Source organism: Trachemys scripta, chromosome 5 (genome assembly GCF_013100865.1).
Source record: "Trachemys scripta elegans isolate TJP31775 chromosome 5, CAS_Tse_1.0, whole genome shotgun sequence".
In the NCBI taxonomy this organism is placed as follows: Eukaryota; Metazoa; Chordata; order Testudines; family Emydidae; genus Trachemys; species Trachemys scripta.
In genome coordinates, this window is record NC_048302.1 from 57,987,810 (window position 1) to 58,001,872 (window position 14,063).

The 14,063-nt window shown below is 41.5% G+C and overlaps 1 protein-coding gene across 5 annotated transcripts in view; it reads left to right on the forward strand.

The window, feature by feature from the left end:
- Positions 1–14,063, forward strand: part of ARFIP1 (ADP ribosylation factor interacting protein 1) — a 65,925-nt gene that overhangs the window by 2,499 nt on the left and 49,363 nt on the right. For 3 of the 5 annotated variants that reach the window (XM_034771006.1, XM_034771002.1, XM_034771005.1), the window contains exon 2: positions 10,276–10,355. The exons of the other annotated variants lie outside the window; for them this stretch is intronic. In XM_034771006.1, coding sequence (XP_034626897.1) covers positions 10,278–10,355 — 78 coding nt within the window. In that variant the 5' untranslated portion in view covers positions 10,276–10,277. The remainder of the gene's footprint in view (positions 1–10,275; positions 10,356–14,063) is intronic. 5 annotated transcript variants of the gene reach the window in all.

The window sequence follows — 14,063 nt, forward strand, 5'->3', positions numbered from 1 at the left end:
GTCAGTGGAGAGCTGTGTTGTTGCTGCTCCTTTTGATACTACTGTATTTGCAGTGTAAATGGGGGCCTTATTGTGCTCTGAGAGTCTTGGCAAGCCAATGTTTATTGGGAAGGTAGACTATAGGAGCCTTGTTTAGCTTGAACAAACAGCACTTGAAAAATGGACTCTGAGATGCAAATTTAAATATCTGAAACTTAAAAAGTCACTTGATAAATGTTTTCCTCAGCGATGCTCAATTTTTTTTATTAGAGAGAAAGATCAAACAATCTGATGAAGTAGAGATGTGATAATCAGTCACTTTGTATTAGTACTTACAAATTTTATGTTAGAGACAATGTTACATGTTCTTTGCACAGCAGATTGAGATGATAATCTCAACTAGAAATATGCTGTGTAACAAGCACCATTCAGCCACAGAGGTAGTATTGTATTTCCAATTTGGTAATTCATGCATTAGTGAAGTCTTTGGTAAGTCGGTGGTCAGCATCCTTAAAGAGAACAAAGATGTGGTTTGGAATCCAGTCTTCCTCACTGCAATGTGTGTCAATCACTTACCAAAAAAATGTGACTACATTAAGAGCAAACCCCTTGTTTGAATGGGAGATCTCTGATTATTTTCTATTTAAATTAAACATATATGGTTAGAGTATGGCTATAAATGAGGTAAGTGTCACCCAAAACACCCTTTTTACATACGGTAAAATTCAGACATAGATTGACCAAGGTCACACAGCATGGCAGAGTTAACGTCTCTGGGTTTGTAGTCTTGTGTTCTAGTCATGTTCAAAATGGGTTTATTAGTCTCCTAGTCCCTAGTGGAAATTTAGCCCCATCAAAGATATTCACACATGGCAGAAATGTTGCAGGCCAAAAGTGGAGTATCGGCAGAGTTTTGTGGGGACACTTTTGTAGTGATCACTTACTGGTAAGTCCTTCATGTTTGCAAGTACCTATTTGCATTACTTACTGAAGTAGTTCATATGGCTTTTGGATCAATAAGAGGAAAAATAATCGTTGGTTTGCTTGCAAAGACAGTTCTGTGTGTTATTCTTCTTGTTTTTGTCATGAATGCTGCTCATTCTGTAGGTGATCTTGCATAATTCTATTTACCTTTCTAAATGAGTCTGTATCTTGCTTGTTATCTTACTTTACACATCACATGGATCACCTGACTACTCATGATTAGACTTTATGTAAATAAAACATTCAACACAAATTGGAAAGTTGAAATGTAATATGAAGCTAACTAGTGCTGCTTTATTTAACTGGGATTTTCTGTATCTGGTGTGAAAGTAAGTAAATGTGGAATGCTAGGAGGCTTACTCTACACAGGGCATGTCACCTTTCATTATACCAAAGATTATAGGCAGTCTTGATTTATTTTTTCAGAGATCAGCTGTCTACCTTACAGGTTGCTCAAACAGTGTAGTCTCATTTGTAGGTTTCAACTATCTGGAAATTTTTTCAGGTTACAGTTTCCAAGTGCAGTTCTGTTATGAAAAGTGATCATGTAAAAGTATTCAGAGAGCTGTTTGCTTGCTTTAGCATCAAAAGCAAGGGTTTAACTCTTGTTAGGCCTTACAGACAAAGAGTTAAGAGAAATCTGAGTTCATTTTCTATTTATGCATAATGCAGAAGTGTCTACTGTTCCAGTGATTTACATCAGTATAAATAGAGTGTATACACATGTCTTCAAAGTATGTCCTCAGTGACTAAGGGACTACAGAGGTGATCGCAGGACATAATTGACTTTTATAACCTTCATTACAGGTGACTGGTGAAGAATCTACCTTGACCTCTGAACCCAGTTTTAGTTTGCACGTTTAGTCTGCTTTCCAGGGTAGACACCGCCTCATTCTGCCCTCCTCACATCCTTGGGAGTGTGGGAAGAGACTTAGAGAGAAGCCAACATGAAACTGAACTGGCAGGAGTAGAGAAAAACAGCTGCAGCTAGGACTTTGGACACTGTTATGAGTATCTGGGTGGTTTTTGCAGCTTTTACTCTGGATGTTTTTCCTCTCTGCTGATTGGATATTTGCTCCAGTTTCCTCACAATTTCTTCTCTTCACCTTCAGTCCACCAGCCCCCTCTTACACCTCTTCTTTCCTCCTCCCTTCAGTTTCTCCTCTACTTAACTTTGTTTCTCTTTTCAGCTAATGTCCTCTGTGATTCAGACCCTTGCACACTGTTGTAGTCTTTGTACAAAAGATACCTGTTGAGGTATCATCTGAACACTCATAACTCACTGGTCAGTAATATGGTAAAATGTATGTAGAAACATTCTATGTCTAGTTGTGAATTCCCCCTTATGATGATACTTGTTGAAAACCAGGCAGCCCTGCCTAGGCAAAGGTTGTTAAACAAGTCTAACCTACACAAAGGATAGTGTGTTTATCTTAATTTACATGGAAGTAATAAACAGAACACTCAACACAGTTGATGGGGGCGGGGGAGGAGAGTGCAGGAAACTGAACAATTTGCATTTTAGCAAACTCCAGCCGTGTGGAGGGGAGGAGGGGAATAAGGCATGGAACCTCCTTAACCACCAGGCTCCATCTCATCTTCCTCACTTCTTGAATAAACTTTATTGTGAGGGGTGACCTTCAGAAGAATCCATTTCAAAGGTTCACTGGACTATAAGAGAAAGGGGCAGAAAATCTCAAATGTATTCACCTAAGAAAACAAAGGAACCCACAACTTTCTGCCTCTGGAAGAGAGAGACGTCTTGAACAAAGCCTGAACCAAACCCTGCTAGATTAGGTTTTAGACTTTTACATGAGTATTAGCACTTTTATTTGCTTCTATATTTCTAATGTCATCTGTTATACTTAAAATCTTATCTTCTTTTGTTTTATTATTCATATAAACCAACAGTGCTGTGTCTGTACCAAAGTGAATGTTAACTCCAGTTAATGTTGCAGGCTGTTGCGTTTTGTCTCTTCAAGGAGCAAATGGATCTTACTGTTCCTCTGAATGTTGCAGGAGAGGGCTGGACATATCAGAACACATGGGTCTGGGGGAAGATCAGGACTGGTGTAGTGTTAGGATCATAAGTCTGGTTAAAAACTACTGGCAGGCTGTTGGACTCGAAGCAGTTGAATAAGAGCTGTACAGTGTACAGAATGCAAAGTGCATGGTGGCTGTGTGTGTGTCCCAGGTAGTAGCAGAAGCATTTTGGGTCACTCAGGGTTATAATACAAGAAGTGACGCACCCTTTCACTGGTCTGAATTGCACTCCCAGAACATGACATGCTGCCAAAAACTTCACCCCAAATATTAAAAAAACCTAACAAAATATAAATTTTGGAACTACCATGCCAATTGCAGACCATCACATTGTTCCTCCTACTTGTATGTTGTATCCCTTCCATCAACCTTTTATGTCCTGTCCATTTAGACCATAACTGTTTCAGGACAGGGGCTGTCTTATTCTATGTGTAGTACCTGTGCTGGAATTATTAATATGGGAGACCACAAAACACTAATTTAACTATAAATTCCTTTTAAGTCCAATGGTCAAATGATATTTTATATAATTGCTCTAAACATGCCTAACAGCCTATAAAATAAGCAGTTACTGCACCCAATATAGTAACAATGTATTCTTAAGCATGTGATCAAGATACTTCCCACCAGGCCCAGATCTAGGGAAAACCATGTCATCCTGATCTGCTCCAGCATGATCAGGTAGGGTCTCACAATGAAACCACAAATTCATAATTCTTTTTATGCCCTCCAACAAGCAAATTATGTCCTAGTCAATTACCACTTTAGCTAAACAACCAATTTGAGACAGTTCACCCTCCTCTTAAGACATTCTTTTTGTCTTATTTAAACCCATCTGCAGTGACTCCTATTGATTGGAGGCCTTCTTTCATGAACATCCCTTTATGTCAGAGGTTCTCAAACTTCATTGCACCACGACTCCCTTCTGAAAACAAAAATGACTACACGACCCCAGGAGGGGGGAACCAACCCTGAGCCTGCCGGATCCTCACTGTCCTGGTTGTGGGGGGAGAGGGGAACAAAGCCAAAGCCCGAGCCTCACCACCTTGGGCTTGGGCTTTGGCTTTGGCCCTGAGAGGTGGGGCTTGGGTCCTGGGTGGTGGGGCTCCAGCTTTGGCCACAGGCCCCAGCAAGTCTAAGCCAACCCTAGCGATCCCATTTAAATGGGTTTGTCACCCACTTTGGGGTCCCAACGCACTGTTTGAGAACCATTGCCTTATCTCATTAGTTATTTGAACCAGACATCATCCCTACTCCATTCCTTCTGGTCTTAAACTCATTATTTTCTAGGCCTTCCTCCTACCTGCTAGTCAGGGCATTTTTTTTACAACACCTAGCTGAAGTTTGGTTAAGGAAATATAACTCCAGTTCTTCAATTTTATATTTATTCTACAGACTAGAATAATGGATCCCTGATCTTGGTTGGGATCTCTAGCTGCTATCATAGTATAAATAATAAGGGCTGATATTTAAAAAAGCCCACCTTTTTGTTTGTAAACTGTGCATGTTTTCTCTGGAAGTTTAACTTGGTACAACTGGCATTTTTAGTCCAATTTCGAAGTAGAACCATACTTTAAAAAGAGAGAGGCCAAAATGCTGTTGGCACCTTCTGCTTTATGAATGATCACAAAACCAGTAAAAGTCATGGGGAGATTGTGCTCCTCTGCCGTCACATTGTTCTACGCTTTACATGACTAATAGATGTGGGATTTGAGGCTAAGGCTGAAAGGGTTTGTCAGTACGTAACCCAGATGATGGTCTGATGCATCTTGCATCCAGAGCTCCTGCTATTTGACAGTAGTCTGATTCTCAGTAGTAGCTGCTACAAGCCCCTCTCCCATGCTAGCTCAAAAGTTTGAGGCTTGGGACAGTTGACTGATTGCAAGCCCAGAATGGATCTCTGTGATTTATCTAGTCTGACCTCCTGTATAACACAGGCCATGGAACTTCCCCAAAATAATGGAGAAAGAAGTAAGGTTTAGTGGCAAATTAGAAGAGAAACTGTGAGCACAGAGTCTGGAGGATCAGCATAGTGGACAGCCTGAAGAAGGAAAGAGTGGAGAGGAGAGAGGGCCAGGAGTCCCAGCAGGTAAAGGAGTGAGAGATGCATCAGGACATAATGGGGCTTCTCAGGCAGCGAACACAAATAATGCAGACTCTGGTGGACCTGCACATTTAACAATCCCGGTCTCTCCTCCGTGTACAGCCCATTGAGAATTCAATATTGGGGCCGCTTTACATGCCCCCCTCAACTTTCCATGTGGCATCAGGGATTGGTGTACTACCTCTACAACCACACCCTGGGGTATATTAAAGACAATCACAGCTTCACATACACAGACCTGTGAAACCTACGGTTGGTGTCTGTGTAGCTGAAATGGGCATGAATATTCTTTCCCCTTCACAAATTAAGTTCTATTAATTTATTAAGTTTTATTAAGTTTATAATGTATTAGATTTAAAATTTCAGAACTTTTGCATTGATTTTGTTGCAAATAATACAATTTTATTCTATAACATAAGACCTCTTTATTATTTTACAACATATGCTGCTTGGTGCTCAGTAGTTCTGAAAGCAACCAATTACCAGTTCCTATGAGTTGTGTGACATCGAGCAGTATCAGTCACAAACAAAATTAATAGGCTAATTAACAATGTTATATTCCTATATGTACAGCAATCACCACACACAGGCCACACAAAAGCAGGGTCAGATAGACCACGCTACAACAGTACACATTACTCTGGCTCACTGTTAAAAATAAGAACAGGCATACTGGGTCAGACCAAAGGTCCATCTAGCCCAGTATCCTGTCTTCAGACAGTGGCCAATGCCAGGTGCCCCAGAGGGAATGAACAGAATAGGTAATCATTAAGTGATCCATTCCCTCTTGCTCATTCCGAGCTTCTGGTAAACAGGGGCTAGGGACACCATCCCTGCCCATCCTGGCTAATAACCACTGATGGAACTATCCTCCATGAACGTATCTAGTTATTTTTTTGAATCCTGTTATAGTTTTGGCCTTCACAACATTCTCTGGCAAAGAGTTCCACAGGTTGACGGTGCGTTGTGTGAAGAAATACTTCCTTTTGCTTGCTGCCTATTAATTTCATTTGGTGACCTCTAGTTCTTGTGTTATGAGAAGGAGTAAATAGCACTTCCTTATTTACTTTCTCCACAGCAGTCATGAATTTATAGGCCTCTATCATATCCCCCCTTAGTCGTCTCTTTTCCAAACTGAAAAGTCCCAGTCTTATTAATCTCTCCTCCTACGGAATCAGTTCCATACTCCTAATAATTTTTGTTGCCCTTTTCTGAAACGTTTCCAATTCCAATATATCTTTTTTGAGATAAGGTGACCACATCTGCTCACAATATTCAAGATGTGGGCGTACCATGGATTTATATAGAGGCAATATGATATTTTCTGTCTTCTTATTGATCCCTTTCTTAATGATTCCCAGCATTCTGTTTGCTTTTTTGACTGCCGCTGCACATTGAGTGGATGTTTTCAGAGAACCATCCACAAGGACTCCAAGATCTCTTTCTTAAGTGGTAACAGCTAATTTAGACTCAATCATTTTATATGTGTAGTTGGGATTTTGTTTCCCAATGTGCATTAGTTTGCATTTATCAACACTGAATTACATCTTCCATTTTGTTGCTCAGTCACCCGGTTTTGAGAAATCATTTTGTTGCTCTTCGCAGTCTGCCTGGGACTTAACTATCTTGAGTAGTTTTGTATCATTTGCGAATTTTGCCACCTCCCTGTTTACCCCTTTTTCCAGATCATTTATGAAGATGTTGAACAGGACCGGTCCCAGCAGTACAGACCCATGAGGGACACCACTATTTACCTCTCTCCATTCTGAAAACCGACCATTTATTCCTACCCTTTGTTTCCTGTCTTTTAACCAGTTAGCAATCCATGAGAGGACCTTCCCTCTTATCCCATGACTGCTTAATTTGCTTAAGAGCCTTTGGTGAAGGACCTTATCAAAGGCTTTCTGAAAATCTAAATACACTATATCCAGTGGATCCCCCTTGTCCACATCCTTGTTGACCCCCTCAAAGAATTCTAGTAGATTGGGAAGGCATGATTTCCCTTTACAAAAACCATGTTGACTATTCCCCAACAAATTATGTTCATCTGTGTCTGACAATTTTGTTCTTTACTATAGTTTCAACCAGTTTGCCTGGTACTGAAGTCGGGCTTACCGGCCTGTAATTGCCAGAGTCTCCTCCAGAGCCCTTTTAAAAAATTACCGTCATATTAGCTATTCTCCAGTCATTTGGTACAGAAGTTGATTTTAAATGATAGGTTACAGATGACAGTTAGTAGTCCGGCAATTTCACATTTGAGTTCCTTCAGAACTCATGGGTGAATACCATCTGGTCCTGGTGACTTCTTACTGTTTAGTTTATCAGTTTGTTCCAAAACCTCTTCTGACACCTCAATCTGGGACAGTTCCTCAGATTTGTCACCTAAAAAGAATGGCTCAGGTTTGGGAATCTCCCTCATATCCTCAACTGTGAAGACCGATCCAAAGAATTCATTTAGTTTCTCCACAATGGTCTTATCGTCCTTGAGTGCTCCTTTATCATCTCAATCATACAGTGGCAGACACTTTGCCCATTTGTTTCATATTATGAAGGACACGGCAGGGAACTTAAACCATTGGCATATTTTTCTCCCTGAGGTCCAGTCTTGTGAGTGGACACCACCATTGACTCTTCAAATGAGCAAAAGCACATTCAGCTGTCATTCTGCACCTAATGAGCCGGTGGGTCAATCATTCCTTGGTGCTGTCGAGGTGGCCGGTGTACAGCTTCATGAGTAAGGGGTAGGTTGGGTTTCTCAGACTCACTATTGCCATTTCAGCATTCCCAATGGTAATCTGCTGGTCTGAAAAGGAAGTCCCTGCTTGTAGCTTTCTGAACAGTTCTGTGTTAAAGATATGGGTGTCATGCACCTTCCCTGATGAGCCCATGTTGATGTTGGTGAAGCATTCCCGGTGATCCACCAGTGCTTTCATAACCACAGAAAAGTAGCCCTTTCTGTTGATGTACTCAGTGGCAAGGTGGTCTTGTGCCAAAATAGGGATATGCGTGTCATCTGTCTCTCCACTGCAGTTTGGGAACCCCATTGCTGTTAAGCTGACCACTATGTCCTGCACATTGCCGAGGGTCTCAGTGCTGCATAGCAGAATGTGATTAATGGCCCTGCACACTTGCATCCCCCACGGTGGATTTACCTGATCCAAATTGATTCCTGACTGACCGGTAGCAATTGGGTATTCCAAGTTTCCACAGTGCAATCCCACTTGCTTCTCAGCTGTCAGTGCAGCTCTTGTTTTTGTGTCCCTGTTCTGGAAGCCTGGGCCAAGCTCAGTGGACAGATCTAGGAATGTGGCCGTGTGCATCCAAAGGTTCTGCAGCCAATGCTCATTGTCCCAAATGTGCATTACGGTGGGATCCTACCAGTCAGTGCTAAATTCTCAGGCCCAGAAGCAGTGCTTCACCATCTGCAGCTGCTCGGTGAATACCACCAACAACCTTGAATTGGTTCTCACTACGTCCCACAGCAGTCTGTCCCCCAAGCAGGGCCGGCTCCAGGCACCAGCCTGGCAAGCAGGTGCTTGGGGCGGCCGCTCCGGAGAGGGGCGACACATCCAGGTATTCGGCGGCAATTCAGTGGACGGTCCCTCACTCCCGCTGGGAGCAAAGAACCTCCCACCGAATTGCCGCCGCAGATCGCGATCACGGCTTTTTTTTTTTTTTTTTTTTTTTTTTGGCTGCTTGGGGCGGCCAAAACCCTGGAGCCGGCCCTGTCCCCAAGGAATCCTCATGCTCCGCACTCATTTGGTTCTTTTTGCAGCTCTGGAAATGCTGCAGGATTGTACGCCCTTTGCTTGCAAAGTTCATGACAAAAATGCAGAGCTGAGCAGGCTGCATGCTTCTGTCAGAGATGGTGGACAGCCAGGAGGGTCATGCGGGTTTGTGGGATTTTGAGAAAAAGTCATAAAAATGATGGGATATTGATACCATTATGGGATTGAAATAATTGCAAACTGAGAAGTTGATTGCATGCTCCCAGTCACTGCTGCCACTCATTTTGCCCCATCAGGCATTGCCAAAACTTCCCAAAAGTCAGTGTACTGATGGTAGGGAGTTGCACAGCGGGATGCCTGTTGATGCTGCACCACATTCTGCATCGACACAAGCACTCCTAGTGAGTACATGCATTGCTGACACAAGGAGTCAAGTATGCACGTGCACAAATGATGTACTAACTACAGCAGCTGTATGTCACCATACCTTGAGTCGACGTAAGTTTGTAGTGTAGACATGGCCTTAAACACTTATTACCTCAAAAGATCTTAAGGTATGTCTATACAGTAATGTAAAACCAGGGGTTTGAACTTGGGCTCAAGCCTAATCCCCCCTTTCTGTCTACACACAATGTTAATCTAGGGGTCAGACCCAGAGTCTCAGGACCCCATGGGAGTGGAAGGTTTGAGTCAAGCTGGGACCCTGGGTTCCTTCCAGCCTTATTTCTTTGCAGTGTAGACGCAACCCCACTGGACTTGTGCTCTGGCAGTCTGCCAAAAGTGTTCCACAACCCCATGGCTGACTTTGTCCAGGACAGTCAAGTTTAGTGAACAATCTGGTTTTGTCACATTGCACCATGAACAAAGGGCTAGAGTGGCCACATTTTAGGAGGGTGCCAGGGAATCTGGGCTATGGGTGGCTGGACTGGGGCCCACATAATGCAATGTAGATTGTGGAGCCTCAGGTTGGGACATAGGATTCAACAGTTCCCAACCTGGGGTTGCAAATGAGTGTAGGTGTTCAGGCCCTAGGTTAACAAAGTGTTTGCTCACTCAGTTTCTATTAATCTTGGGCTTACATTGCAGTGTAGATGTACTCTTAATGTTTTATGTGGTTTTCCCAGATGGTGGACACCAAAATCGTTCTGACTGTCTTGGATACCTGTAGTGTGCTTATGAACATATCTAGCTGCTAAGAGAGAAAATTAATTAATCTGCTAAAAATTGGCTAGGGATACTGTCCCTTTGACTTTTATAAAATATTCTTCTACTATACAGCAGCAGCTATAGTGAATTTAGAAGAATTACATTTTAATGCAGAAGGAGCATGGCATTAATATTTTCTGAAAGTTCACTATTTTTCATCAGTAATGTCTGTGAGGTACAACATATCACTTGCATAAAAATTAATGCATGCTCAACGTATTTCATTTTCAGGTATGTCAGGACACAGCAACGATCCCACAGCAGTTGATGAATCTCATCCAGCCGCAGAAGAGGTGCATTCTGACTCTGAGGTGATTGGGTGATATTTGTGTAACATTGTAAAATCAACCAATCCCAGTAACAGTTTCAGACTGCCAAAAATGCATAATACAATGCATAATAAAATTCTTGGGTGTGAACACATGCATGTGGTCCTGCTAGATTTATGTTCTGGCCTTTTTAATTTTGGGTCCAGTTTCAGATTGTCCTATTGCATCTGAAGCGGTGAAACTAAGTTTAGTCCATAATTGAGGATCACTTCATCCAGCAACTTTCCTGCTGTGCTGTGCTACTATTTGATTATATGAGCTAAATGGGTTTAGGTGGGATGGGGGACTAGAAGGAACACACAGGTACTGCAGGAAGAGGCACTGGTAATTAAAAGACGATCCTCCCTAGTCTGCCTTGATTAGTTCCTCAGCATGATAGAGTAGGAGGAGACATTGCATAGAGTGAAACTAAAACAGAGACTCTGACCACTTGTAGTTGATGATTAAGGTAGTAAATTTTGGCATCCTTCAGGATGAAAAGGGCTATGTTGGACATTGTTAGTCAAAGGATTAAAATATTATTGAGTTTGAATAAGAAGTAAACAAACAACTTAGGGAAAAATTTCTTTTGACACTGAAAGAAAAGACCTACTTGAAGGGATAAATAACATTAGTTCTGTGTAGTCATCTTATGCATGTCTCGTAATACTTACCAATCTGAAGAATTTGGGCAAACGCATAGTGCACATCCCATTGCCACAGGTGGGATGTACTGCAATCCCTTTCACATGTAGTTGACATGGGAAGATAATAAATATTGTCCATAGAATTACCTCAGTGGAATAGTTTGAGTTAACTCAAGAAACTTTAAAAATGCACTTAATTTTTATATGTTTTCTTTCAATTACCTAAAATGCACTCTTAATTCAATTCCTGGGAGATCATTTTATCTTGCAAAGTTGGTGGTGAAAAGCCAGGGAACTTGTGCAATAGTCTCACTTGATGAAGACATGGCTTTGACCACAAAGTGGAAGTACTTGTCAAACACTTATTCATAGAGGATTTGGGAATTTGAGTGGGTGCCCAACTATGTACAAAGGTGCTTCCATAGTGTATCAGTTGATTTTGTTGAACACCTTTTCCCCATCACAGAATGGGCTGAATACAATTTAGAAAAAGGAGTGCATCAGTTGATAGGCAAAACTGTCACAAAATGAATGTGCTTCTAAATGTGTCTATTCTAGAGTTTCCCTGTTAGTTCAAAGAACAAGTAAGTATGTGTATTATCTTTGGACTAATAACCTCTGAAAATGAGGCACACACTGTAAACTTAAACAGGAATTCTGTACAATCTTGTTCCCCCAAGATAGGGACAATGCCACCTACACTCTCTTGGGCCTGCTCATCGAAGGCTGACCCGCTCCAACTGACCTAATAGAAGTAATGAGGGCTCAGCATCTTTCTGGTTCAGGCCATTTTGTGAGAATGAATACGTAAAATGCTCGACTGAGTTGGCAGAAAGCTTTTCTGTCCAGGTGAAGGCTCGTGTCCAGCTTGTTATATTTTTGTTTGACAGTGTAGTGGCTCATGAAATAGAATATGCTGAAGTGACAATAATTTGATTTGAAAACTGTTTTTGTTGTACTTAAACAAGGAGATCTGTGTTGTAAATATTGTGGAAATCAGTTGTTGTTTGTTCTCTGGGTATCCTATACCTATAGTTTTGTAAAGTTGACTCTTTTTAAAAGTCCTTGTCCTTTGTTGTGTGGCTGAAAATCAAACCATAAATCTGATTACATTTTGATTTGCATTAGCTACATGAAAACAACTCATTAGGTAGGCATTGTTTATGAATTTCACCCTCAATTTGTAACATATTCAAATTAATAAATAGCCAAAAGAGAGAATATGGTAATTAAAGATTGATTAAATTACTTTGATTACATTAGTATTTGTCTTGGATTAAAGTAGCCATTTTAAATTTTAAAATGGGACATTATTTAATCTAGATCCCTCTTGCATTCATTTCATGCAGAAGTTTGTGATTTCACAGAACTCTTCAGAACCTTTTCAGTTGCTCAAATACTCTGACTGTGCCACCCCCTCCCACTGCTGCACAAAAAATTACTCTCCACTCAGACTAGTTTGGGATTTTGCTCATTATATTTTTTGTGATGCATTTTGGTTTTCCCCACCTGAAAATCTCCACAAAATACATCCACTTCATACTGTTTTTGCTTTCTGGTTTTGCCACAGACTTCATATATTGTTTGGGACAAGTCAGGTAACACCACTGTACTTCAGTTCTACCATCTATATAATAGTAATTAAGAGGCTTAATTAATGAATATGAGTAAAGTGACTTGAAGTCTTTGATGGAAGGCATTTGAGCAAAATATTTAATACTCAAATTGTTGGTAATCCAAAATGTGGTCACTGGCAAACTAATGTTTTTCTTGCATGACAATATGGGACACCCCCACCTCTTCTAACCTCAACCTAACTATCTGTATGAAGAATATAGTCTCTTGTTTATAGTTGATAGGATAACAAATTAAAGTATTTTGACTTGTCCAGAAACTGCAGTACCACATATAGAAACAATTGGAGCCATCATACCAGTATAACCGATTGTATTCCATTTCAAGTTGAAGCAGGTCATAATTCTATTATAACTTGGTCTGTATGGAGACTTAGTGTATGAGAGTTCAGTATTGGAGCAATTTTTAAAAACAGTTGAGCTGTTTATAGGTTTCTTAAAATAAGGCTTAATTGTGGCAGGTGATTAGCATCTCTGTACCTAATGTTCTTTCATAGGAGTGGGACAGATTATCTGTCTATCCACCAAGTACTTCTAATGCATTTAAAACATTCCCTAAATATGTACTGCAGAACCATAGGGCTTGTGGTGCACTTTAATGTATTATAAACATTGTTGGGTGTGTTTTTTGCCTTTTGCCCCCCCCCCCCTTTTTTTTTTTTTTGTAAGAGGGATATAGCATGGAAAAACTGACTAATCTGTACACACTGGACATACTGTATTGTAAAACTGGAAGGTTTGTTTGGACAGTGCTTGATCCGTTTCAGGAAAATGTGAAGATTTCCAAGCAGGGCCGGCTCTAGCTTTTTTGCCGCCCCAAGCATGGCGGGCAGGCTGCCTTCGGCGGCATGCCTGCAGGAGGTCCCCAGTCCCGCGGATTCGGCGGCATGCCTGCGGGAGGTGCGCCGGTCCCTCGGCTTCGGTGTACCCGCCGCCGAATCCGCAGCACCGGCGGACCTCCCGCAAGCACACCGCTGAAGGCTGCCTGACTGCCGCCCTCACAGCGACTGGCTTGCCGCCCCCGTGGCTTGCCGCCCAGGCACATGGTTGGAGCGCTGGTGCCTGGAGCTGCCGCTGTTTCCAAGAGAGGGAATTCAAGTGACACTTGCAAGGAAGGGCTGGCTGCATTGAGCGTTAATAAGAGGATGCAGTTTGAATTGCATGTTGTTCTTATTTTTCTCTCAAACTCCCCCTAAAGGCTGTAAATGCTGAGTCTATTTTAAGTATTTCTAAGGTGTATGTCATACATGGTATCTTAGTATCTCCATAGCATTCCTGGACCCTTCTGCTTCAGATTTCTGAAGCAGAGTTGGAAGGGTGCAGGATATTGCATCAGTGATAGTAAATATTTTCAGAGCTTTGATAAATTTTCAATGAGCTGAAATAAATCTACTTAAATCCCAGGACTTAAGGTCTCTAGTACAATATAA